Source organism: Megascapheus bottae, chromosome 31 (assembly GCF_031878675.1).
Source record: "Megascapheus bottae isolate mThoBot1 chromosome 31, mThoBot2.hap1, whole genome shotgun sequence".
In the NCBI taxonomy this organism is placed as follows: domain Eukaryota; kingdom Metazoa; phylum Chordata; class Mammalia; order Rodentia; family Geomyidae; genus Megascapheus; species Megascapheus bottae.
This window is the reverse complement of record NC_143539.1, coordinates 5,525,079-5,550,466: the sequence shown is the minus strand read 5'-3', so window position 1 is coordinate 5,550,466 and position 25,388 is coordinate 5,525,079. Positions and strand designations below refer to the sequence as shown.

At 52.9% G+C, this 25,388-nt stretch overlaps 2 protein-coding genes across 6 annotated transcripts; one reads left to right on the top strand and one right to left on the bottom strand.

The window, feature by feature from the left end:
• Window positions 1-1,471: 1,471 nt before the first annotated feature.
• Dedd2 (death effector domain containing 2) lies at window positions 1,472-16,397 on the bottom strand. Of its 3 annotated transcripts, none has more exons than XM_090322869.1 (5): window positions 16,298-16,397; window positions 15,298-15,669; window positions 13,820-13,942; window positions 9,425-9,565; window positions 1,472-2,149 (listed from the first exon to the last, which is right to left on the bottom strand). In XM_090322869.1, exons 2-5 carry the CDS (start codon window positions 15,623-15,625, stop codon window positions 1,758-1,760), a joined length of 984 nt encoding a protein of 327 aa, XP_090178995.1. In that variant the 5' UTR covers window positions 15,626-15,669; window positions 16,298-16,397; the 3' UTR covers window positions 1,472-1,757. The 3 variants fall into 3 exon arrangements, with proteins under 3 accessions (XP_090178995.1, XP_090178996.1, XP_090178997.1); XM_090322870.1 differs by having other exon boundaries at window positions 15,298-15,616; XM_090322871.1 differs by lacking the exon at window positions 9,425-9,565.
• Window positions 16,398-18,673: 2,276 nt separating this feature from the next.
• Window positions 18,674-24,870, top strand: Znf526 (zinc finger protein 526). Of its 3 annotated transcripts, none has more exons than XM_090322840.1 (2): window positions 18,674-18,764; window positions 22,298-24,870. In XM_090322840.1, the coding sequence occupies exons 1-2, from the start codon at window positions 18,674-18,676 to the stop codon at window positions 24,301-24,303; spliced, it is 2,097 nt and encodes a 698-aa protein (XP_090178966.1). In that variant the 3' UTR covers window positions 24,304-24,870. The 3 variants fall into 3 exon arrangements, with proteins under 3 accessions (XP_090178966.1, XP_090178964.1, XP_090178965.1); XM_090322838.1 differs by lacking the exon at window positions 18,674-18,764 and adding an exon at window positions 22,113-22,201; XM_090322839.1 differs by lacking the exon at window positions 18,674-18,764 and adding an exon at window positions 22,120-22,213.
• Window positions 24,871-25,388: the final 518 nt, after the last annotated feature.

Below are 25,388 nucleotides of genomic sequence, written 5' to 3'. Positions count from 1 at the left end.
TAGCAGATAACTGGATCAGTCTTAGCTTCTGGTTCAGTTCCTAAGCCTGCCACTACATCCTGGTATATCAATGCAGGGTAAGGACCCCAGACGGGCTCCCAGATGTGAGCAGGTACATGTCTTGGGAATTCTTTTTCACTCTATCTCTATCCCTTCCCACTCAGGAAAAACTGGGTATTGCCTATTGCCTAAGAGTTCATGAGCACTCACCACCCAAGGGAAGGGGGATGGTAACCACAGGCACTAACTCAGCTACAGCCACCCGGTAACGGATGTGTGTGGCCTCCAATAAAGGAATAACAGAGGTTAAGAGGTGTGAAGAAAGGTGGGGACAAATTCCAGGCAGAGAACTGCAGGCTTCCTGCCCTTTCAGTGTCCACACCTCAAAGTTCCATCAGCCTGGAGATGAATTGGCTCACAGCACTAAACCTAGTTAAAAATCCTAGGAGCCAAGTGCTGTGGCTCACGTCTATAATCCCAGCTCCTCAAGAGGCCTACATCTGGGGATTGTGATTCAAAGCCAGCGTGGGCAGGAAAGTCCGGGAGACTCTTATTTATAGTTAACCACCAGAAAACCAGAATTGGTGTTGTTGCTGAGCCACTGGTGCCCAGCTTGTACTCTTTTTTTTTTTGTCAGTCATGGGGCTTGAACTCTGGGCCTGGGCACTGTCTCTGAGCTCTTCAGCTCAAAGCTACCACCCTACCCCTTGAACCACAGTGCCACTTCCAGTTTTCTAGTGGTTAATTGGAGATAAGAGTCTCATGGTCTTTAGTGCCCCAGCTGGCTTTGAACTGAGATCTTCAGATCTCAGCCTCCTGAGTAGTTAGGATTACAGGCGTGAGCCACTGCGCCCACTCTAAACTTTTTTGACCTCTTCTTTGAAGAGGCCCAGAGAGTAAAATGAGCTTATAGGAGTAGCTGGCATAGATCCAGCAACCCACCCCTTCTACTCAGCCCATCAATAAAGAATCCTGGAGAGCCTTGGGGTCCACTTATGCCCTTTCCAGGGTCACTTTATTGGTGCCATTCATAAGACATCTTCCCATCAGCCCCAAGTCTTTGCCTTCCCTTTACAAGGGACAGCTAGTACTGGCCCTGGCCCCACAGACAACAGCAGACCTTGATCTGAAGCTACCACAAAACTCATGTGTGACACCTCTTGAGTCAAGGGTCCAAGTAGAAGTCTACATCTGGCTCTGGGGAGTATGAGGAAAGTGAAGAGAGCTGGGTCTGTGTGGATGCCAAGCAGAACCCTGGCTGGCAGCCATATACCCAAGGTGAGCAGGCCCCACAGGAACCCCAGCTCCAGAGCCCGCAGGCCTGCTGAGGCCCAGGTAAAATCAGAGATCCTGAGAGAAAAGCCCTTAGGCTGAAAAAGTGTGTGGAGCAGGGAAGAGCCTAGGGAGGATTTCAAAGTGTGTGTGTGTGCCTGCACACGCATGTGCATGTGTGTGCTTGTGTGTGGCACTGCATAGGGGGCTTTGGTTGAGTGTGTGGCTCTGCCTCTTCACGCTGGAGTTCTGCAGGCCTGAGCCCCGGAGGCTGAGGGCTCACAGCTGAGGGTGGGGAGACTTTGGGGAGGAAACTGGGCTGGAAGTGGTTTCGGCTTCAGAGCCCACATCCTGTCTCAGAGGCTGTCAGGGGCCTGCCATGCTGGTACAGTCCTCAGAGCTGCTGTCCCCTAGGGGCAGAGGTGCTCATCCTCCAGGAAAGAAGGCTGGAGACTGAGGTGGGGTCAGTCCTGCCAGACCCAGGATCAGGAGGCTTCTGGTGGACGCCGTCCCCCTTCTTCCTCCATCAGCAACAGGCGGCGCCGGCCAGCCTCGTAGTCGGCCTCGTCCACGCTGACCAGCAGTCGCACAGCCTCCCGGCCCACGGCCTCCCGCAGGGCCTCAGTCAGGAACACACCCCGCAGGGCCTGCAGCAGGGCGCCACTCAGGTAGTCACCCCAGAAGGCGTCCAGATAAGAGAGCTCCGAAAACTTGATATCACACACCACGGAGCCCAGGTCCCTTGAACGAAGCACTGCGGTGGCCTGCCCAAACACATCCAGCTGCCGGGCCAATGCCTGGGGTCTCCTGGATGCCACCCCCTGTTCCAAGGCTGGCCCATGCTCACAATATTCTGCTCGAACTCGGAGCCGGATGTCTGCAAGAGAAGAAGGGACTGGTCAGTGGGTATGGCCACTCTGCTACCCATTCTCCTTCTGGCTTCCTCCAGACTGCCCCAAGCCTTCCTGACAACTTCTAGGACCAAGTCCCAAAGCCTCTCAGCTTTGCCAGACCTCACCTGTTACCTCCCCCCTGAAGCCCCACTCCTTGCAGCAGCATCTCCCGTCACCTGACTGTGAACGCCAATTACAAGGTCATCTCAGGGGCCAGGCAGGTGCTAGAAGCAGCAGCAAAGTGTGGACTATCAATGGGCACCAGTGGCTCATGCCTATAATCTCAGCTACGCAGGAAGCTGAGATCTGAGGATCGGGGTTCAAAGCCAGCCTAGGCAGGAAAGATGGTAGAACTTTTTTTTCTTTTTTCCAGTCCTGGGCTTGAGCTCAGGGCCTGAGCACTGTCCTTGGACTTTCTCAAGGCTAGAGCTCTACCACTTGAGCCTCAGCACCACTTCCGGTTTTTTTCTATGTATGTGGTGCCGAGGAATTGAACCCGGGTCTCCGTGCATGCTAGGCAGGCACTTTAACCACTAGGCCAAACTCCCGGCCCAGAACTTTTTATATCCAGGAATGAAACACCAGAAAACCAGAAGTGGTATTGGGACTCAAATTGGTACAATGCTGTCCTTGAGTGAACGAGCTTGGGGACAGCACCCAGGCCCTGAGTTCAAGCCCCATGACTGACAAAAAAAAAACTGTGGACTATTTTGTCAGGGCTCTCCTGAGGGCCAGGATCACAGGAACTCAAGCAACTTGTCCGTAGGAGGCGGGCCCTTTTTACCACCAGCTTCACAGATGAAGTGGAGAAGAGAGAAGCGACATGCCCAAGGCCACACAGCCAGGCAATGTCAGCACCCAACACACATCCTTGAGCTGTACAGAAAGCAGGTTCCTTGATCGATAGAGCTGGTTCCACCCAGCACCTTCAGGCTAAACTACTGTGCGACCTGGGCCAGGTCACAGACCTCCTAACCAGGGCACAATCTCTGATGGGAAAAGCTGCCAAGAGGATAAGGGGGGGAGAGAGACAGGGAGAGGGAGGGAGGGCAACAGTCAAACAGGAGCAAGCCAGCACCATGCCCAGTGCTCAGTAGGTACCCAAGAACAACAGCTGCAGTATGCCCAGTGCTAGACACTGGCACAGTGAGCACTGAGCGGCAGGAAGTGCCATCGGCTCATGTAACAGATGAGGGAATGGAAGTTCCCAGGCACTGGGCTCCCATCACCCTTCCCAGATGTGTAAGCAGAGACCACAAAGTAAAAGGCAAGTTCTCTGCACCCCTAGATGACTTTTCACCCCAGCCACTTCCTCCCGCTTCCCTTCCTCTTTCTCGAGGCCCAGGGAAGCCTGCCCAGCCTCACCCCCAGTTCCTCCAGCCCTGAAGACCAGAGAAGCCCTCAGCCTTGGGACCCCTGTACACATCAGCCTGAACCTTCCCGGCATGGATGGGGATCAGGGAGCCAGGAGGACCAGCACCTGCCCAAGGCCACACCGGGCCGGGCAGCAGCAGAGCCAGAGCTACTGGTGGAGTCCCACAGACCTGGAGGTGAGTCCCAGCTCTGTCATTCTCTAGCTGTGGGGCCTTGGGCATGTGACCTCACCTCTCTGAGCCTGTTTCCCCATCTGAAAAATATAAGCAGATAAAAGAGGTCCCTGCTGTGCAGTGGTCATGAGTATTAAATGAAGCACTCACACAGAGCCTAGGCCTCCAGGAAGGCCCCAGTAACAGGAACTGATTTCAACACCCAGTTCCCTAACCCCATGGTCCCTGCCTCTCCCACCTGTCCTTAAACCAAACAAGCCAATCTCCTTCTCCTTGAACTCTATTACAACAGAGTTCTTGCCATGTTGGAGTGAACAGAAGGACACAGCCAGGACAGACTCAGTAAGTCCCAGCTCCATCTCTCCCTCAGTGCCAGGAGGGCCTGCTGCAGGAAGGCCAAGGAAACATGCTGCCCCCAGTTAGGGAGCCCCCCTCTACTGCCACACCCTGCCACAGGAGGCTTTCTCCTACCTTAGTCCACCTAATCCTAATCTGACCTCTGATCTAGGGAACCACAGTCCCAAAACCCAGAGGAAGAGGATGAGAGATATCACCAGACAAAGGAAAAATGACATGTTTTCCTTGAGCCACCACCTTACCCCTGGTCCTGGGTCCTAGAAATTCTGAGCAACCTCTCCTTGACCCCTGGGCCAAGAGAAGACCAGGTGACACCCATGGAATCTGATTTCTGTTCCTCCACTGACCCCTTTACCATTTCCGTGACATTCAGAGGTGATGCTATCATTTTGTTGTTACAGATTGGGAGACTGAGGCCTAGGGGTTGAGTCATTTGCCCACAGCCAGTTTTCCGGCTGAGGTGCCAGGCTTCACAGCCTGAGTTCCCAATCACCCTAACCTATTTGTTGCCTCTCACACAGCATCCATACATACACAGTTTACAAACAAACAAATACAACAACATCCCCGGGGCCAGAGAGAAAAGTGACTGAGAAGACATCCAAGTTCCTCTCTAGGAAATGACAAAGAGAAACACAATGAGGGCACACGTTTAGCTCTTTCTGGGAAGAGAAAAGCGTATTGATGAGAAGTTCAAGAAGAGCCAGATGCTAGTGGCTCACGTTTATAATCCTAGTTAAGAAGGAAGTTGAGATCTGAGGATCACAGTTCAAAGCCAGCCCAAGCACGAAAGTCTAAGGGACCCTTTTCTCCAATAAATCACCAAAAAGCCACAAGTGAAACTGTGACTCAAGGGGTGAAGCACCAGCCTTCAGGCCCAAGGCTCGAAAGGGCCTTCAGGGTCTGTACTGGATCGGTCCCTCTCCTCTCACCCAGTCCTGCCAGGCCACTCCATTGCAACTCCCACCTGCTGTTCCCTTCACCTGGAACACCCCCCTGACATCGACTTGACTGTCTCCTCCTCCTATCATGAAGTGAGCTCCAGGAGGGCAGGAGCCGCCCATCCCTGCTGGCCCTAGCAGATAGTAAATGCTCTATAAACACAGACAGCACGAATTCATCTCAACCCAGCTCCACCCCTGTGTTTCACACCAGTGACTTCCTTTTCTGTGGCCTGTTTCTTTTTGCACAGAGAACATCACTCACACTTTAATGGCTGTCTTCAAAGTTCGAGGTCCAGAAAATAATATGCAGTGCCCAGTGAGATGGCCCACAGAAGCTCACAGGTATCTAGGAAACCTAGATACTGTATCTAGGTATCTGAGATCTGACACCCAAACCCAGGGTCCCCCAGGTACTTATCAATGGGGGCAACTAAGTGTCATGGGTTTGGAGAGACAAGAATGGCAGCAGGGGGCTGGGAGTGTGGCTTAGTGGGAGAGTGCTTGCCTAGCATGCATGAAGCCCTGGGTTCAATTTCTCAGTACTGCATACACAGAAAAGGCCAGAAGTGGTGCTATGGCTCAAGCAGTAGAGTACTAGCCTTGAGCAAAAAAAGCTCAGGGACAGTGCTCAGGTCTTGTGTTCAAGCCCTAGAATTGGCAGAGAGAGAGAGGAGAGAGAGAGAGAGAGAGAGAGAGAGAGAGAGAGAGAGAGAGACCGACCGAGAGAGAGACCGAGAACATCCCCATTTTTCAGAAGGGAGAACTGGGGCCCCACCCTGCCTGGTGAGTCAGCAGTCAGACCTGCTCACTGGTCTATCAAGTCCCAGCCACACCCTGACTAACAACCTCCAGGCCTGGGTGTGTGGGAGACCCTAGGCTGGGCCTGCTCCACTCCATCCGGGAGGAAGTAACTCCTTCAACCCACTCAGCCAGCCTGGTGGCTCAGGTAATTACCGGGGTTGTGGGAGTCATCCTCTCCAGCCCCAGACTGGCGAGTTTTGTTGTCTGTTCCCAAGAGCACCCAGCACTGGGAGCTGCAATGGGGTGACACCCACTACCTAGGAGGTTATGGTGGGTACTGGCAAAGAAGGGTTGTGTGTTGACTACAGAAGACTCTGCAGGTGAGAGGAATCATTCCTAGGCTGAAGTCTCCCTGGCGGAGGAAGTCACCAGCTCCAGACCTCTGGCTCCCACATGGGCCTCCTCCCCCTGAACCCCCTGTGTGTATCTGGCACTCCCTCTGCTATCACTCCACTGGGGACCCCTCAGCTCCTCTAGAAAATCCCTTACCCACGGGGTGCAGTGGCTCCCATCTGTAACCTAGCTACTCAGGAGGCTGAGATCTGAGGATTATGGTTCAAAGCCACCCCAGGTACTAAAGAACATGAGACTCATCTCCAATTAACTACAAGAAAATGGGAAGTGGGGCTGTGGCTCAAGGGGTAGAGCAGTAGCCTTGAGCTGAAGAGCTCAGGGACAGTGCCCAGGCCCAGAGTTCAAGCTCCATGATAAGAAGAAGGAGGAGGAGGAGGAGAAGGAGGAGGAGCAGAAGGAAGAAAGGAGAAGAAGAAGGGAGAAGGAGGAGGAGGAGGAGGAGGAGGAGGAGGAGGAGGAGGAGGAGGAGGAGGAGGAGCAGAAGGAAGAGGAAGAGGAAGAGGACGAAGAAAGAGAGGAAAAAAATAAGACCTCTGCAGGGGCCTTCCCAGGCCTTCCCCTCCCCCCCAACAACTTTGAGTGTCATTAGAGCCTTCACCATCAACTAAAACTATATGACATGTTGGTGGACATGCCACTTATCCACCTCTGTGCCCTCCATACCTCCAACAGCGAATAAAAACCAGGTGAAGAAACTGACAAATGACCCATCTGAGATGGCCACATTCAGTGAGAAAGTCCAAGCCTCCAGGATCTTCCACATTAACTTGGCTGCCCATCCACAGAGCCTCTACAACCCACAGACAAGGGCTGCTTTGTGCATATGGATCACTGTGCAAAAAGTACCCTTCCCAGCTCCAAGCACACTCCAGCATTTGTGTCACATTGCACAGGGCATACCAGCTGGGCTGGCTCAGAGACCACTGGGATCCCATGTCCTCAGGCTGCCCAATGCAGAAGGGAGCACTAAGAGGAGAAGGAAGGGGCTGGCATGGCTGGATCCTCCCCAGAAGGCTGGAGAGCACATTCCAATGATAAGGACTGAGCTCAAGTCTCCACAGCAGCCTGTCTGCAGTCACTTGTGTGCAACCCACCTGTGATTCCCACCCTTCCCCTCAAGACTTCCCAGGACACACCTCTGCTCTCTTCTCCTCAGCCACAGAGGCTCTTTGTTCTAGAAGCCCCTCACACTGACCTCTGCTGGGGTTTTTTTTTTCCTTTTTTCTTTTTTGCCAGTCCTGGGACTTGAACTCAGGGTCTGAGCACTGTTCTTAGACTTTCTCAAGGCTAGAGCTCTACCACTTAAGCCTCAGTATCACTTCCAGCATTTTTTGAAAAAAAAATATTTTAATTTATTTTGTGGGTCATGGGGTTTGAACTAGGCCTGGACGCTGTCCCTGAGCTCTTCAGCTCAAGGCTACTGTCCTACCCCTGGGCCTGGGTGTTGTCCCTGAGCCCTTCATCTCAAGGCTACTATCCTACCCCAGAGCCAAGCCCCACTTCCATTTTCTAGAGATTAATTGGAGATAAGAGTCTCAGGTCCTTTTGTGCCCGGGCTGGCTTTGAACCTTGATCCTCAGATCTCAGCCTCCTGAGTAGCTAGGATTACTAGGCGTGAGCCATGGCACCCGGTGCTCTTCCAGCATTTTCTATGTATGTATGTGGTACTGAGGAATTGAACCTAGGGCTTTGTGCATGCTAAGCAAGCACTCTACCACTAGGCCAAACTCCCGGCCCTACTTCCAGTTTGTGAGTGATATTTGGAAATAAGTGTCTCACTCAAGGGAACTTTTCTACCTGGGCTGGCGTTAAGCCACAATCCTCAGATCTCAGCCTCCTGAGTAGCTAGGATGACAGATGTGATCCACCAGCTCCCAGCTGTCCTTTGTGCTTTACAAACACTAACTCCTTCATGAGTTTTCCAGAGGTGGTTAAAGTTCCTCTAAGAGGAGATATTGGTTGGAGGCACAGCTTGAGGTCAGAGTACCTGCCTAACATGCATAAGGACCTGAGTTCAAATCCCAGTACTGCAAAGAAAGAAGATAAAATGGAAAGAGGTATCAGGACCAGGCTCTCCTGCCTGTTATCTCAGCTACTTGAAAAGTATGGAGAGAAGAACCACAACTCAAAGCCAAGGCAAAAAAAAAAAAAAGAGAGAGACCCTATCTCAAGAAAAAGTAAGGCCATGAGTTCGAGTCTAGCCTAGTGATAGAGTGCTTGCCTAGCATGCATGAAGACCAGGATTCGATTCCCTAGGACCGCATACATAGAAAAAGCTGGAAGTGGTACTGAGGCTCAAGTGGTAGAGCTCTAGCCTTGAGAAGGCCCAAGGACAGTGCTCAGGCCCTGAGTTCAAGCCCCCCCCAAAAAAATGGAGGGGGGGAGAAAAAGTAGGAGGTAGGCAGGCTGGGGGAGGACATGATGATACACACTCCCCAGCCTTCCCAATGGGAAGCACCAACTGGACTGCAATGAGGCCATTCCTAAATAAAGTACAAGACTATCATGAATGAACGATTGAATGCATGAGACCCTTTCATAAATAACTAAAGGCTGGAGGGCGCCTGAGGTGGCTGAGGCTGAGCTCAATTTCAAGTACACCATGCAAGTACACACACATTCAACTCAACCTTGCAGTGCTGGAAAACTCTGACACTGGGAAGCATGATGAAAATCCCAACATCCAGCCACACCTAGCCTGCCCGGCATTCCTGCCTGGGACCTGCCTGGCTCCTCCACCTCCACCCCACACTTCCCCACAGCATCTCCACAGCTGGCCAGTCACCAGAGCTGCAGGGCCTCCCTGCCACACCCCACCCCAACAAGACTGTGTGCCTGACTCTTCTTCCCTCACAACTGTACATCATCAGCCTCCTGTTACAGAGGCGGGAACAAGTCCAGAGAGGTTCCGTCAACCTGTCCAGGGACAGTCTAAGTGCTAAGACCAAGACTGATCTCAGGGGCCATGCTTCTCCCCTTGCCATATCCTTTTCCTCCAGAAGAGATGCTTGTAAACTAAGTAACTCCTGAAGAAGTCTCTAGATAAGCAAATGAAATGGAAGCCAGATAGGCTTCCTGGAAGAGGTGGCATGTTTTTGATCCTCTAACTACAGGAGGTACGATGGCAACAAAAAAAGGACAAGAGTTCCACTGAAAGGGGGAAAGGGTAGCAGAGAATGGCTGGCCACCTGCCAGCTGTGTCCCCCTCCAGCTGTGTAGCCTGCTAGGTGCATTCCCAGGACCCACAGACACCTACCACAGGTCACTTTGCCTTCTGATGCAGGCCTGGCTGGCTCCTGTTGCAGCTGAGGGGTGGCTGGGGCCCCTCTCCGCCGCCGTCTGGCACCGCTGCTGGGCCGGCCCCGACTCCGCCGCTGCCGCTTGGTTGGAGGGGAACCTGAGGATACGGAGCAAGTGGGCTGAGGCTCAGGATCACAGCACAAAGATGGGCAACCTGGAAGGAGCCCAAGGCCACCCTCCGCACTGTGAGCCTCTCCAGAAACAGCCCTGGCTAGAAAGAAAGGAGGAGACCACTCTCCATTGTCTGGAAGGGTGGATGGACAAGCCCCCCAGCCAGCAGGCTCCTCCAAGGTGACCCCTAGAAAAGCCCCCTGAAGGCCCGCACCAGGAGACAGGCAAGAGAGCAATGATGAGAACCTGAACTCCTAAGGGCTTGACAAGAAAAAACTAAAATAGAATAATTTCCAGGATAGATTAGTTGGATGTGATAGGGCACACCTGAGATCCCAACACTTGAGAGACTAAGGCAGTAAGATCGCACATTCAAGGCCAGGCTGAGTTACATATGAAGAGATCATTTCTCAGAAGCCAGCCCAGGCAGGAAATTTCTGAGACCCCTTTCTCCAATGAACCACCAGAAAATGGGGAGTGGAACTGTGGCTCAAAGTAGTAGAGAGCTAGCCTTGAGCTGAAGAGCTCAGGGACAATGCCTGGGGCCTGAGTTCAAGCCCCACAACTGACAAAAAGGAGGCGGGTGGAGGAGGACGGCACAATAAGGAAGCAGCAGAAACATCAAAAGAAGCGGCAAGGAGGAGGAAGGGGAGGAGAAAAGGAAGTGCCAGGCACTGGTGGCACAGGATGCAGTTTGAAAAAGACAGCCGAGGAGAAACATGCTCCACACTCCATCTACCAAAATAACAGTAAAAGTCAGGGCTACAGGGGCATGACGTGAGTGGTAGAGTGCCAGCCACGCAAGCAAGTGAGGCCCTGAGTTCAAATCCCAGTACCAACAAACCAAAACAAGAAAGCACAAAGATAAAGACAGGAGAAGTTGGATACCAGTGCCTTGTGCCTGTCATTTCTAGCTACTCAAGAGGCTGAGATCTGAGGCTCATGGTTCAAAGACAGACCTGGAAGGAAACTCCATGAGACTCTTATCGCCAATAAACTACTCAAAAAAGCCAGAAGTGGCACTGTGGCTCAAGTGGTAGAGTGCCAGGCTCAGAGTTCAAGCCCCAGGACCAGCAAACAAACAAACAAACAAACAAGAAATGGGAATACTTGCAGAGGTTCAGTATTTTCTTTTTTTAGTTGGTTGTGGGGATTGAACACAGGGCCTGGGCATTTTCTCTGAACTTCTTTGCTCAAGGCTAGTGATCTACCACTTGAGCCACAGGGACACTTGCGGCTATTTCCGTTGATGTAGCACTGAGGAATGAAACCCAGTGCTCCTTGTATGCCCTCTACCACTAAACTACATTCCCGGCAGGTTATTCTTGCAAAAGGAAACACTGAAAGCACACCTTAGGAATCAATGGAACTAGTTACCTATCTGCTGGGAGGAACACTGACAAAAACGATACTTCTAGAATGACCTTTGGCTTCTAAGTTATATAACTCTTTGACACACTCAGATACTTAAAAGGAAACAAAAAGAAACAAACCATAAAAATAAACACCCTGCTACTGCAAGGTGGCTCACGCCTGTAATCCTAGCTACTCAGGAGGCTGAGATCTGAGGACAGGGGTTCAAAGTCAGCCCAGCCCGGCACTAAAGACGGTAAGACTCTTATCTCCAATTAACCTCTAGAAAACAGGAAGTGGTACACTGTGGCTCAAGGGGTAGAGCAGTAGCCTTGAGCTGAAGAGCTTAGGGATAGGGCCCAGGCAGAGTTCAAGCCCCACCATGGATAAAAATAAAATAAAAACACAAACTGAAACAAATTAGTCTAAGTGTATTCAAAATTTATAACAAGACTAAAGAATTGTTACAAAGTTTGTGGGGAGGGGCTCACACCTGTATTCCTAGCTACTCAGGAGGCTGAGATCTGAGGATCAAGGTTCAAAGCCAGTTCAGGCACAAAAGCTCCAATTAACCTCTAGGGAAGTGGAGCTTAGCTCAAGGGTAGGGCAGTAGCCTTGAGCTGAAGGGCTCAGGGACAACCCCCAGGCCCAGGGGTAGGGCAGTAGCTTTGAGCTGAAGAGCTCAGGGACAGCGACCAGGCTGAGTTCAAGTCCCATGACCCCCCCCCCTCCACACACACACACACAAAAAACTGTTACAAGTATCTTGAAGAGGGTTCTGGGTTCTGAGCATGTACTCATTGGGGTATGATCAGAGCCAGTCCTCCCCCCAATAAACAAATCTAGGTTTTAATTCAGCAGATAAGAGTCAGCGATGATAACTGGCTATCATTTTGATAGCCTATAAATCTACTTTTGTGTGTGTGCCTGTCCTAGGGCTTGAACTCAGGGTCTGGCTTTTGTCTTTGAGTTTCCATGCTCAAACCTAGTGATCTACCATTTGAGCCATAGCCACTTCCAGCTTCTTCAGTGGCTCATCAAAGATATAAATCTCACCAAGGGGTCAGAGTTTGGCCTAGTGGTGGAGTGCTTGCTTAGCATGCACAAAGACCTGGGCTCAATTCCTCGGTACCACATACATAGAAAAAGCTAGAGGTGGTGCTGTGACTCAAGTGGTAGAGCTCTAGCCTTGAGAAAAATCCATGGACAGTGCTCAAGCTGTGAGTTCAAGCTCCAGGACTGGCAAAAAAAAAAAAAAGTCTCATCAACTTTGTTGCTCAGTCTGGCTTGGAATCATAATCCTGAAATCTCAGCCTCCTGAGTATGTAGGATAATAGGTGAGAGCCACCAGAGCCTGGCTAAATCTATCTCTTAATACCCTCAAGAGCCACTATTTTTAGTACAAAAGGGTAAAAAAAAAATAAGGAAGTGGAGCTGATGACCAACAACATAAAAAGCCTGTGTAATATTAATTTTGAATTGAGTTCCTCTCAGTAATAGGAGCTTTTTGAAGCACGGCCTCTAGCTCTGTTACCTGTAGGGTGGAGAAGATACCGGTGTTCATGGCCCAGATCTCCAGCTCGAAATACCACAGCCTCTAAAAGAATCAGGCTCCTGAAACTGGGCACCAGTGGCTCACGCTGTAACCCTAGCTATTCAGGAGGCTGAGACCTAAGGAAGAAGCTCCAAAGCCAGCCTAGGCACTAAAGAACGTGCCCTGCGCACAGAGGCTCAGAGACAGTCCCCAAGCTCAAGCTCCAGGACCGACCAAAAGGAAAAGAACCTGATTGATTGCTGGTAAAACAGCTAATTGTCGGGCTGGGAGAAGTAAAGTCATCGTGAGCCTGGGTCATTGTGCAGTGCCACAGAGCAGGAGGCACTCAAAGAATGATGGACATATCAAAAGGACAGAATGATTCACTGACGACAACACAGCAAATAAATACTGAGTAACTTTATAGATATGAATAGCTATTTGGACTCAGGATGAGCCGTAGTAGTATCCGCCCTAAGATTGTTTAATGGGAAGTTCCCTCATGATGTACAGATGTGACAGATATCACCCTAACCAAGGGATCCAATCCTCCACTCACAATGGGACAGCCAGGCTCTTGGGCCACCCGCAGGGTCTGGGAGGAAGGAGACAGCCCCAGCCCAAGGGTACCCTGCCAAACATGCATAACCTGAATCTCACTAAGCCTCCTGACCCAATCTTCACTCCACAGGAAATACAGGGGACCAAAAGATGCGTTAAATGAAATAATCAGACACATCAGAAATAATCACCATCTACAGCTATCTGACAGAATGGATGAGTCAGAAAAGAAAAAAAGGGCCAGGTGCTGGTGGCGGACACCTGTCATCCCAGCTACTCAGGAGGCTGAGGGTCGCGGTTCAAAGCCAGCCCAGCACAAAAGCCCATGAGACTCTTATCTCCAGTGAACAACCAGAAAACCAGAAGTGGCACTGTGAGTCAAAGTGGTAGAATGCTAGCCTTGAGCTGAAGAGCTCAGGGACAGCACCCAGGCCCTGAGTTCAAGCCTCATAACCAACAACAACAACAACAAAATACATTGAAGTAACAACGAGACTGAATACATTAATTGAGGCATGACAATTAAACCAATTAGAGGCACGGGACATGAATAAAGCTCCAAAGCATGTTCAGCAAAGACAGCCAGGTACACAAGAATACCTACAACATAACGTCATCTAAATAAACATGAAACCATAACGTATGTTCCTCAGGATATAGCATCTTTCTGTAGCAATAATAAACACAGACACACCACAAACATGAGACATGGGACAAGATGACCCCTTGGGCCACTTCACTGATGGGCTTAGCAGGGTTCAAAAAGAAGTGTGTAGAAGGTGGGGCACTCACCTGTGTCCCACTGGCCTTGCTGAGAATCTGAGGAACTGCTTGACTGACACCGGTGCCGGCAGCTACTTTCAGTCCTTTTGGAAGAAGAGCCAGAACTACCATAGCTGTAGCGCTCTGGAGATACTGAGGAAAGAGAAGTGAAATTAGAATTCCCCACCTCCTCCCCTCCCAGGTCCAGTCCCCAAGTGTCACCCCGGGGAAGAATGACTGGGCAACCAGTTGCCTAAGTCTTCAACCATTTACTGCTTCTCAAACACCTTGTACCAAGTCCCTCCCCCAGGACAGGACTTGTCATCTCGTGGTGCCACTTAACCCGGGATCCCTGGAATGGGCCTGCCTCTATCCTCTCTCCCTCTCTCTCTCTCCCTCTCTCTCTCTCTCTCTCTCTCTCTCTCTCTCTCTCTCTCACACACACACACACACACACATGCACACACACACACACACACACACACACACACACACACACAGATTGCCCCTGGCTCACCCTGCAGCTCTAAGAAACAAGCAGGTATTTCTGCAAGGCTCTTCATATCTTTTCTTCTAGACTTTGACCCTCAGACCAAATACAATATCACAATTCCCTCTGAAGGCCTGAATTCTGATTATCTTCATTCCATTGGCTTACTCTGAACTAGCAAAACCCATAACCTCCCTCCACAGCCTTGTCATGGCATCTCTAGTGAACCAGGTAAGCTCTCAACAGTCTATGCAGCATGAGGCTCCAGACAGCCTTCAGCTCCTCCCTCACCTGTCCTTCCTTCCCAGGGTTCAAGGACCTTGACTCTACAGAGCTAAGCCAAGTGGGTTTGAATCCTGACTCCCACACTTTCTATGTTATCTGCAAGCCCCTGGTGTGGCAGTCTTCCCTCCTCCCTCTCCATGCTGTGGTTCCAGTCCTCTCTCCGCTCCTGCATACAGGCCTCTGGGATATCAGGCTCATCTCTACTTGGAGCTTGGGTGCCTGCCTTTCCCTCAATGGGGATACATGGCTGGAAGTGCAGCCTCAGTCCAAATGTCATCTGAGAAAGATCTTCCTTCATGGATGACTCAATATGAGACATTCTTCACACTATGGCATTCTATCCATCATCACATCAAAAAGTGACTTGTTTCTCATGAAATATCTAAACATATCTAAAACCCAGCATCTTAGAGCTCCCTTCCGGGGCAAGCAAGATGCAGCTCTTGTATGTGGCAAGCCGCTGAGCTTTTTCTGGACCTGTTTTTCCTCCCTGTAGGAGGGGACAGAGGTGGGGAAACAGTAGCAGGACTTCCTTCTAACATTGACCGAGAAGGGTACAAGAGGTCATGTGAAGGGTTTGCTCTCCATCAATAGAATTCCCGGCCCTGAGTGACAAGCTAGGCCCTTTGTATTTCTCCGTGGGGGGACACAGGAGGACAACACGAGGGTCTGCGGAGGGCCGGGCCTCCCCCCCACGCCCAGGGGAGGGCCGGCCCCGCCCCGGGCCCCTTACCCGGCCGCCGCCGCTTGCGGGCCAGGTGCGGGAGCAGGTCGTGGCGGGCCAGCACCCGCAGGAGTTGGCCCAGCAGCCTCAGGTTGCTCTCGTCACACTGCCCACGACGCTCCAGCTCCAGGAGTAATTCGAGGCCGCTGCGAGCACGGGCTAGACCACCGGCGGCACCGGGGGTCTCATCCAACAGGAAAGCCAGAAGCTCCAGCTCACACTCCGTCAGTTGTCCGCCCACGACCTCGAACAGGCGGTGGAGCGACAGCATGCCGTAGTAATCCAAACACTCATCCTCCTCCCAGCTCGGGGCCGGGGTCGACCCGGACTGCGCCATTCCCGGGAGGGGGGAGGGGTGCGGGACAAGTTCAGAACCAAGGCCTAGAACCCACACACACGGCAGGGAGGAGGCAGTGGTCAGCAGTGCGCAGGCCTAGACGCCACACGGGGCCAGGGAGTGTCTCCCACGCGGTCCCACCCGACGGTCCCACCCCCACGGCCCCCCACCCAGCACCCCGGCCTCCCCCTCCCCCGGAAGGAAATGGTATCGCCCAAGGTCCCCTTAGTAACAAGCGGAGACGCCGGACCCCCGGCTTGGTCCTCCGACCGGTCGAGGCGGCCAAGCCGAACGCGTGCGTCTGTCTGTCTGTCTGTCTGTCTCTACCGTGGCACCTTCCCAGCCAGCTCCCGACCATCTCGGGGATCTGCCCGCACGCAGCACGCCTTGTTTACATCCCATTCCGGGGCACCCAGTCTGCTGCCCCGGTGACTCTGGGCAGTCACCGTCCAGAGGTGGCCCTGGCTAGTGTCACCCGCCTAGCCCCAAGTGGGACCGACCTCAAGTCACCCACTATCTCCCACGAAGTGGGACCGGCAAGGCCAGTCCTCTGATCCTCACAAGTGGTACTGTCCGAACCCGACGCCTCCACCCTTTTCCCTCTCCCCGGCACCAGCTGGCTCCGCCACCCGCCACCACATCTCCCTTGCTTAGGCCCCTTTAGATCCTCACCGGAACCCGGCGTCCGAGGGACTCCCCGAGCGACGGCCGCAGCCACTTGTTTTGGATCTTTCTGGCACCTTCTCTATTATTACGCCTGCGTCACTTAGCTCCTCCCCCTTCCCTCCCCCTCCCTCGGCAACACGCGCAGGTGCGACGGCCACGCCCCTCCGCGCAAGCGCAGAAGGAGACCGCTAAGCCCCGCCCCCCCACCGAAGCGACCGCGCTCACCCGTTCTGCGCTTGCGCAGAGTCAGAGCCTGGCTGCGTCCGACGCTGGCCAACTCCGAGTCCCTGTATTGGAGCCACTGGTGTGGGGTGAGGTGTCCCACGTCACCTGTGGGAATTCTGTGTCCTCCTCAGCACCACGTAGACGCCCACGTTACGCCCCTGTCGCCGGCTTGCCCGTGGAAAGGGACCGCAGTCACACGGTCGGGTCACTCAGCTCCCAGGACCTGGACACTCGTCCATTTGCACCCAGAAACTTCGGTCATCGCGTGGCTGTCTCATAATCCTAGGCTTTGGAGAACGCACCCTCACCCAAAGGAAACCCTTCCCCGCCCGTGCCTCTATAAATCCCTTCCTTTGACTGGGACCACAGTTGTCCCCAATCTCTAGCACCTTCTTCCAAATCGCGGTGACACCCCCCCCCGCCCCCATCATGACAGACACCTCTCGACCCTGCCTCCACCGCAGGGATCTAACGGCCCCTCCATAACCCCCTTCCCATCCCCTTCCCTCCCTGCCCCCCAGCGCCACCAGATGCTCCCCTCCCTAACCTGCTCCAGGAGAGCCCGTGTGCCCTCAGGAGACGGCATGGAGGCTGTGGGATGCGTGCGTCCCCGCCACGGGGCCTGGAGCGTGACAACCGCTCTGCCACCTCCACTTAGGTGACTCAAGGTCAGGCCTGGCACGTGTCTGAGACAAGTCTCCCTTCCCCAGCCACTTCACACCCCCAGAATTATCCCCCCTTGCGAGGCAGGAGACCCAGGTCCTGGCTGGGGATTCACTCAGTATTAGCTGTGCTCTTAGGCCACAGAGATGACGGTGGGAGCAATCTTTCTCAGAACCTCAGTTTCTCCATCTGTGAAATAGGTGGATAGCAATGGTTCCTCTATGGAAGCGCAGTGGTGGGCAGTGGATGCAGCTGTAAATGACTAGCATTTAATCAAAGGAGGAGACTGGTGACTCACAGACGTCACCCTAGCTACTCAAAAGTCTGAGATCTGACGATAGTAGTTCAAAGCCAGCCCAAGCAGGAAAATCCGTGAGATTCTCTCCAATTAACCTCCAGAAAACCAGACATGAGACCTTGACTCAAAGTGGCAGGGCACTAGCACTGAGCAAAAGAGCTCAGAAACAGCGTCCAGGCCCAAGGTTCAAACCCCACGACGGGGGGGGGGGGGGGGGGGGGGGGAGGGGGAGGGAGAGAGAGAGAGAGAGAGAGAGAGAGAGAGAGAGAGAGAGAGAGAGAGAGAGAGAGAGAGGAGCAATCTTTACAACTGGGAAGGATTACTTGTTAGTTATGTTCTAGTGGCCACCCAGTATAATCTTTGAGGAGACTACTATCATCCAGTCCCTTCTCAGCTTTTGATAAAGCCCACTTTATTTAGGAGCAAAACTGAGGCTAGTAAAGATGAACTATCTCAAGTATATCTGGCTTCACAGTTGCCTTCTTAATAGATTCTCAGTCTTTTCAGCTATGAAATATCACTTTTGGGTGGATACTGCTAAAATAGACTATCAGCAAGTATGAAAACAGAATGATGAAATTTCTAGAAATTATATTAGGAAGGGGAGAAGGGAGTAATAAAAGAGAAAGTAAGCTAGCTGGGTGTGGTGGCTCACGCCTGTAATCCTAGCTACTCAGGAGGCTGAGATGTGAGGATCAAGGTTCAGAGCCAGCCCCGGCCCCAGAGAGACTCTTATCTCCAGTTAATCACTAAGAGAACGGGAAGTGGCGCTGTGGCTCCCAAGGGTAGGGCGGTAGCCTTGAGCTAAAGAGCTCAGGGACAGCGCCCAGGCCCAGAGTTCAAGCCCCACGACCCACAAAAAAAAAGGAAAAAAAATGATAATCGGGTAGGGGAGAGAATAAAAAGGAAAGAAACGACACCTCTGCCAAAGTTTTCCCGCCGCCAACGTCCCTCCAGGACTCCCCGCTTTCTAAGGGCGCCCACTTCCCTGAACTTTTCCAACTCGGCAGGAAAGCACCCGCCAAGCAGGAACTGCGCAGGCGCGTCTCTTCGCCCCAGGGCCCGCCCACCGGGGCGCAGACGTGTGTGCGTGGAGAAACTCCCGGAGCCCCGCCTGATCGCCAACGCGCAGGCGCGAGGGCGCGTACCCTGCGCTGCCGGCTCGGATTGGCTGTTACGAGTAAAGGTGCCGCCCAATGGGAGGCGTGGATAGTAAGGGGTCCTACACGCCCGGGAGCCCGAGGGTCTGTGTCAAGAGAGCGGCCGGGGTTGTTGGAGACAAGAGAGGTGGGTGCAGGCGCCATGGGGGGTGGGGTGGGAAAAAGGGCGCTGGGCGTTTGGAGGAGGGCAGAAGGGGAAAGCGAGGGAGACACGAGGGGATCGAAGAGCTCTGGGGCCTGCGCTCGGGGCAGGAGCCCGGGTGGGTGGGAGGAGGGTGCTGCTTCCTGGGTCCCTTGGGTGGGTGGGGGGGGCCTGGTGGAGCTTCTGGGTCGTGCCGGCCCCCAGCAGGCCCCCGTCTTCCCCCGCAGCGACTCCGACCGGACCACCCAGAAGAGTCTAAAAGAAGAAGAGGGGTTGTTAGTGGGAAAGTTGAAACTTTCAGGCCTCCTGGTAAGGTTCTTTTACCTGAAAGTCCTTACGGATGGGAAAGCTTCCCCACCCCCATTCTTTCCCTCCAGAGACGCGTCATTCAGATTTGGGAATGAGAAATGTAAGATGAGGGAAAGTAATAATATTGAGTCCCCTGGGCCACTTTCCAGGAGAGCGGGGAGTAGTCTGTGCAAGTTTTGTAGCCCTGGACGAATTCTCCTTTCTGAGGGTTTCTGAGAGCTTCCTCTTTCCCAGAGGAAAATTGGAAGTCTGTATATATACACACACCCTCACTGGTTGAGTAGTCAAACGCAGGACGATCCTGTATGGAATTGTGAACAGGACCTGGCCACTCAAAAAACAGATTTAGGGGAGTTTGTCTAGTGGTAGAGTGCTCGCCTAGCAAGCACGAATCTCTGGGTTCTATTCCTTGGCACCACCTACACAGAAAAAGGCAGAAGTGGTGCATCGGCTCAAGTGGCAGAGCGCTAGCCTTGAGCAAAAAGTGTCTAAGGTCTGGCAAGAAAAAATTAAAATAACAGATTTGGAATGGATTGGAAAAGTTTAGCTTGAGATGATTTAGTGAATTTTTTTCTTTTCTTTTTTTTTTTGCAGTCCTAGGACTTGAACTCAAGGCCTGGGCACTGTTCCTGAGCTTTTGCTCAAAGCCAGCCCTCTACCATTTGAGCCACAGCACCTCTTCCTGCTTTTTCTGTTTACGTGATACTGAGAAATTGAACCCAGGGCTTCATGCATGCTAGACAAGCACTCTATCCCTAAGCCACATTCTCATGCCCTTTGTGAATTCTTTATCTCTGGGGGTCTTTATTTGGGCATGAGCTAAAAGCAGAGCCCTGTGCTGGTGGTGAATGGTAGGAATACACAGTAGAACAGGAAAGTTGGTCTGGAAGAAAGGGAGTGGGCACAAGAAGGTCAAATCTCCAAGGCCTCATGTTTCCTTAGTCATTTATTAAATACCTATTGTATGCCTGCTGGTCATGATTCTCTGCCCTCTGGGAGCTGAATATATGAGCAACTTCTGTATACAGGATGGTGAGCTAAACTCCACTTGTCTCTGCCATTAATAGATGACATGCAAAAGAGGTTTTAAAAAAAGAAAAGAAAATTGTTGGACACTGGTGGCTCATGCCAGTAATCCTAGCTATTCAGGAGGCGGAGATCTGAGGATCATGGTTTGAAGTGAGCCTGGGCAGGAAAATCCAGCCTTGAAGTTAGGGCCTGGGCACTGTCCCTGAGCTTCTTTTGCTCAAAGCTAGCATTCTGCCACTTGCGACAGCACCACTTATAGCTTTTTCTGCTTATGTAGTACTGAGGAATTGAACCCAGGGCTTCATGCAATGCTAAGCAAGCACTTTACCACTAAACCATATTCCCAGTCTGGCAAATATATTTTTAGAATTTCATTATGTACAAAGTATTTTTAAATAACTTATCTCACTTAATTATCACAGTGACCCAGACAGAAGTCAGAAGTATTATTTAGCTACCTTTGTTGTTGTTGTTATTGTTAGCAGCCATGGGGCCTGAACTCAGGGCCTGGGTGCTGAACCTGAGCCATTTTGCTCAAGGTGAACATTCTACCACTTTGAGCCATAGCTCCACTTCATGAAATTCGGTTTTTTTTCCTTTTCTCCCAGTGGGCCCTGGGATTTGAACTCTGGGCCTGAGCATTGTCCCTGAGCTCTTCAGCTCAAGGCTACCGACCTACCCCTTGAGCCACAGTGCCACTTCCTGTTTTCTAGAGGTTAATTGGAGATAAGAGTCTCACATTCTCCCATCTTTTAGTGTCCCATTCTTTAGTATCCAGGCTGGCTTTGAACAGTGATCCTCAGATCTCAGCCTCCTGAGTAGCAGAGATTACAGGCATGAGCCACCGTGTCTGGCTCACTTCATGAAATTCTTATCTCCACTTAACCACCAAACAGCCAGAAGTGGAGCTGTGGCTCAAGTAAAAAAAGCCAACCTTGAGCAAAAAAGCTAAGGGACATTGGCCAGGAGTTTGGCCTAATGGTAGAGTACTTGCCTAGTATGCACAGGGACCTGCATTTGATTCCTCGGTACCACATACATAGAAAAAGGCTGGAATTGTTGCTGTTGCTCAAGAGGTAGAGCTCTAGCCTTGAGAAAGCCCAAGAACCAGTGGCTGGGAGTTTGGCCTAGTGGTTGATTACGCGCCTAGCATGCATGAAGACCCAAGTTTGATTTCTTGGTACATACATAGAAAAGCTGGAAGTGTGCTGTGGCTGAAGTGACAGAGCACTAGCCTTGAGGAAAAATCCCAAGGACAGTGCTTCCAGGCCCTGAGGGTAGACCCTAGTACTGGCATACTAAAGAGAGAAGAAAACTTGGGAGAGCAAATAGCAAAATGTCAAAGATCAGAGTCACCAAATGAGTCTTGTAGTAGTTCCCAAAACTGTTCTAATCAGGACCTGGATACTCTTCCATTAAAATGCCTCCCGCTTCTAATGGCAACCAGGAACCTAAATTTCAACTTTCGGGGAACTGCAAACAGCGGCTCTTACTAATAACCTTTATCAGATACCAGGGCTTTATAGTCAATCCTACTTTTCAATTCCATTTCTCACCTGTAGAAACAATTTTTTTTTTTTTGCCAGTCCTGGGGCTTGACCTCAGGTCCTGAGCCTTTGTCAAGGCTAGTGGTCTGCCATTTGAACCACAGTATCACTTCTATCTATGTGCTTCCAAGGAATTGAACCCAGGTCTTCTTGCATGCTAGGCAAGCACTCTACCACTAGGCCAAACTCCAGGCCTGTGGAAACAATTTCTGAGAGAGCACATATGCAAGCAATGGAGTTCAGAGGTAGACTGAGGGAAGTCTGGTGACAGGGCCTTACACACTTTGCTGGGAGGCATTGCATAAAGAGGAAATTGTACTGTGCAGGCAAAGGTTGTGAGGCCAGAAGAAATACAATGTATTTTCAGAAAAGCCTGTGACTGGGAGAGAAGAGCAGGAAAGGCTGGGTTGTGAGGGCTCACTGTCTCCTGCAGATGCCTGGCTGCTATGGCTGTGATGACGTTCAGCGATACAGGGTCCTGGAAGATTGAGGCAGATACTTTGGTCTAAGACGTGGGGTGGTGGCTGACAGAGACTGGTAAGTAATGAGGTAAGTAGGCAGTGGGGACACTCCTTGAGATCCCCCATCTTCCCTCAGTTCTGGTGTGTCACTGGTCCCTGCCTCTTTCTCCAGGCACTGCCTTCCCTGAGATGGCTGAGGTGGTGGCTGAGGTGGCTGAGCTGCTGACCCCATCACAAGGGGCAGTGGAGATGTCAACGTCTCTGTTAGGGGAGCTGGCAGAGATGGCCACAGAGGTGACGGAGATGACCCCTGGAGAGGCCCTGGCCTCGTCCCTCTTCTTCCAGCACCACCAGTTCATGTGCTCCGAGTGTGGCAGCCTGTATAACACCCTGGAGGAAGTCCTCTCTCACCAGGAGCAGCACGTGGCCACTGTGTCGGAGGAGGAGGCACTGACCACACATGACGTCAGCCTGGAGCCAGAGCTTGTGCCAGCCACAGAGGAGGGGCCTTTCCAGTGTGGAGAGTGCAGCCAGCTCATCCTGTCCCCTAGCGAGCTCCTGGCCCACCAGGATGCCCACCTCCAGGAGTCTGCAAGCCAGATCCAATACCAGTGTGGAGACTGCCAGGAGCTCTTCCCCTCCCCTGAGCTGTGGGTGGCACACCGAAAGACTCAGCACCTCTCCGCTCCTACGGCTGAGCCTCCAGTGCCACCTCCTTTGCCTCCCCCACCTCTACCACCCCCCGTCAAGATGGAGCCCTATGAGTGTCCTGAATGTTCCACGCTCTGTGCCACCCCTGAGGAGTTCTTGGAGCATCAGGGCACTCACTTCGACTCCCTGGAGAAAGAAGAACGCAATGGATTAGAGGAGGAAGAGGAGGATGAGGAAGAGGAGGATGAGGAAGACACAGAGGAAGAGGAGGAGCTTGCTGATGACACCGCGGTTGGGGGTGACAAGTCTACAGATGGCCGGGCTCAGGGCTGTGGGGATTGTCCCCAGCGCTGTCCCACATCAGGGGCAAGACGGCGACACCGGAGGACATCGCGGGGCCCGACTTCAGCCAGTCACCCTTTCCACTGCAGCCAGTGTCAGCGCAGCTTCAGTTCTGCAAACCGGCTGCTGGCCCACGGGCGGGCACACGTGGGAGGCACACACGAGTGTACCACCTGCTCCAAGGTGTTCAAGAAGGCCGCCTCTCTCGAGCAGCACCAGCGGCTGCACCGAGGGGAGGCCCGCTACCTCTGTGTGGACTGTGGCCGTGGCTTTGGCACGGAGCTCACCCTGGTGGCCCACCGGCGGGTTCACACCGCCAACCCACTGCACCGCTGTCGCTGTGGCAAGACGTTCAGCAACATGACCAAGTTCCTCTACCACCGAAGGACCCACGCTGGGAAAAGTGGGACCCCCACCCCGCCAGCAAGCACCCCCTCAGGCCCTGCAGAGACCACGCCCCCAGCACCGCCCCCGGCGCCGCCCCCTCCTGCCCAGCTGCCCTGCCCACAGTGCTCCAAGTCCTTTGCCTCCGCTTCTCGACTCTCCCGGCACCGTCGAGCTGTGCACGGCCCCCCGGAACGACGGCACCGCTGCGGCGTCTGTGGCAAGGGCTTCAAGAAGCTAGTGCACGTACGGAACCACCTGCGGACACACACAGGGGAGAGGCCTTTCCAGTGCCACTCGTGTGGGAAGACCTTCGCTTCCTTGGCCAACCTCAGCCGCCACCAGCTGACCCACACGGGCGTCCGTCCCTACCAATGCCTGGACTGTGGCAAGCGCTTCACCCAGAGCTCCAACCTGCAGCAGCACCGGCGGCTGCACCTGCGGCCCGTGGCCTTTGCCCGCGCCCCGCGCCTCCCCATCACAGGTCTCTACAACAAGAGCCCCTACTACTGCGGGACCTGCGGCCGCTGGTTCCGCGCCATGGCGGGCCTGCGACTACATCAGCGGGTTCACGCCCGTGCCAGGACTATGACACTGCAGCCCCCCAGATCGCCACCTCCCGCCCCACCTCCGCCCCCAGAGCCACAGCAGACCATCATGTGCACGGAGCTGGGGGAGACCATTGCGATCATTGAGACTTCCCAGCCCCTGGCGCTGGAGGATACTCTGCAGCTGTGCCAGGCTGCACTGGGTGCCAGCGAAGCAAGCGGGCTGCTGCAGTTGGACACAGCCTTCGTGTGACCTAGTGGAAGGAGCCCTGAGGAAAGGGTTTAGTTAAGAGTAAGGGCAGGTACCTCAGTGGGAGTAAAGAAGAACCTTCTGGCAAGCTGGTATGGCACCCACCATGTGCCAGGATCCACTGTGGCCTCCTTTATGGAGTCCTCAGAAGAGCCCTGCCAGGTTTCTCTGCCTGAGGGGAAACTGAAGCTGAAGTGTGATGTGATCTATCCCACTTCCTTGCCAAGTGGGGTTTGCCAAAGCTCTTTGCACCACATCATCCTGGCCGGGCAACATCAGGTAACAAACCATGTGCCAGGTATGTGTTGGGCACACTCATATACCTCTTCAGATGCTCTGCTTTCCCCCGCCCCCGGCCCCTGCCTTCCCTGGACTTTTGAGCACCCAGGACTTGGCTCTTGGTCACTATGTCACTGTTGACCACGTGGAAGGAAATCTGTAAGTACCTGGGTACTTGGCTTCCAGACTGGGTGTTGCTGGAGACCCAGGAGTGAGCCAGGTACAGGCTTTGCCCTCGGGCATGCTTGGTCTGGTAGGAGCACACACAAGTACAAACAGCTTGCTCTCTAATGGTGTCTTATTGCTTCATTCAGCCTGCATATGCTAAGGACTCCCCTACACAGGCAGGGTGGCGCTGTGGGCCAGAGATGAGTCAGACCTGAGGATCCCCTGGGCTGTGGTGGCTTGTGCAGGCTCCTCCCAGGTAAAAGGTCAGGAGTACAAGAGACTACCCAGAAGTAGTCCTGGAAATAGGAATCAATCTGCTAGTGGAAAAGAACATTGCAGACAGTCAGCAAGCACCATGAGAAGGGTGAGTCCTTGGTATATTTAAAGCACATGTAATTATCCACAAATACAATAACAGCATCGACTGCTTGCATTGGCAGTTACCACACTTGGCCCTGTACGGTTCTAAGATTCCAGCAGGCCTGAGATGCATCATGTCATCCCTGTCATACAGGTGAAAGCACAGGACAGAGACTGGCCCAAGGCCTCACAGTTGGACAGAAGCATTGTGACGTTTGTACTAAGTGGCTCCTCAAGGCCAGGATTGCACGGTGACTGTGTCATGATGATTGAGATCTAAA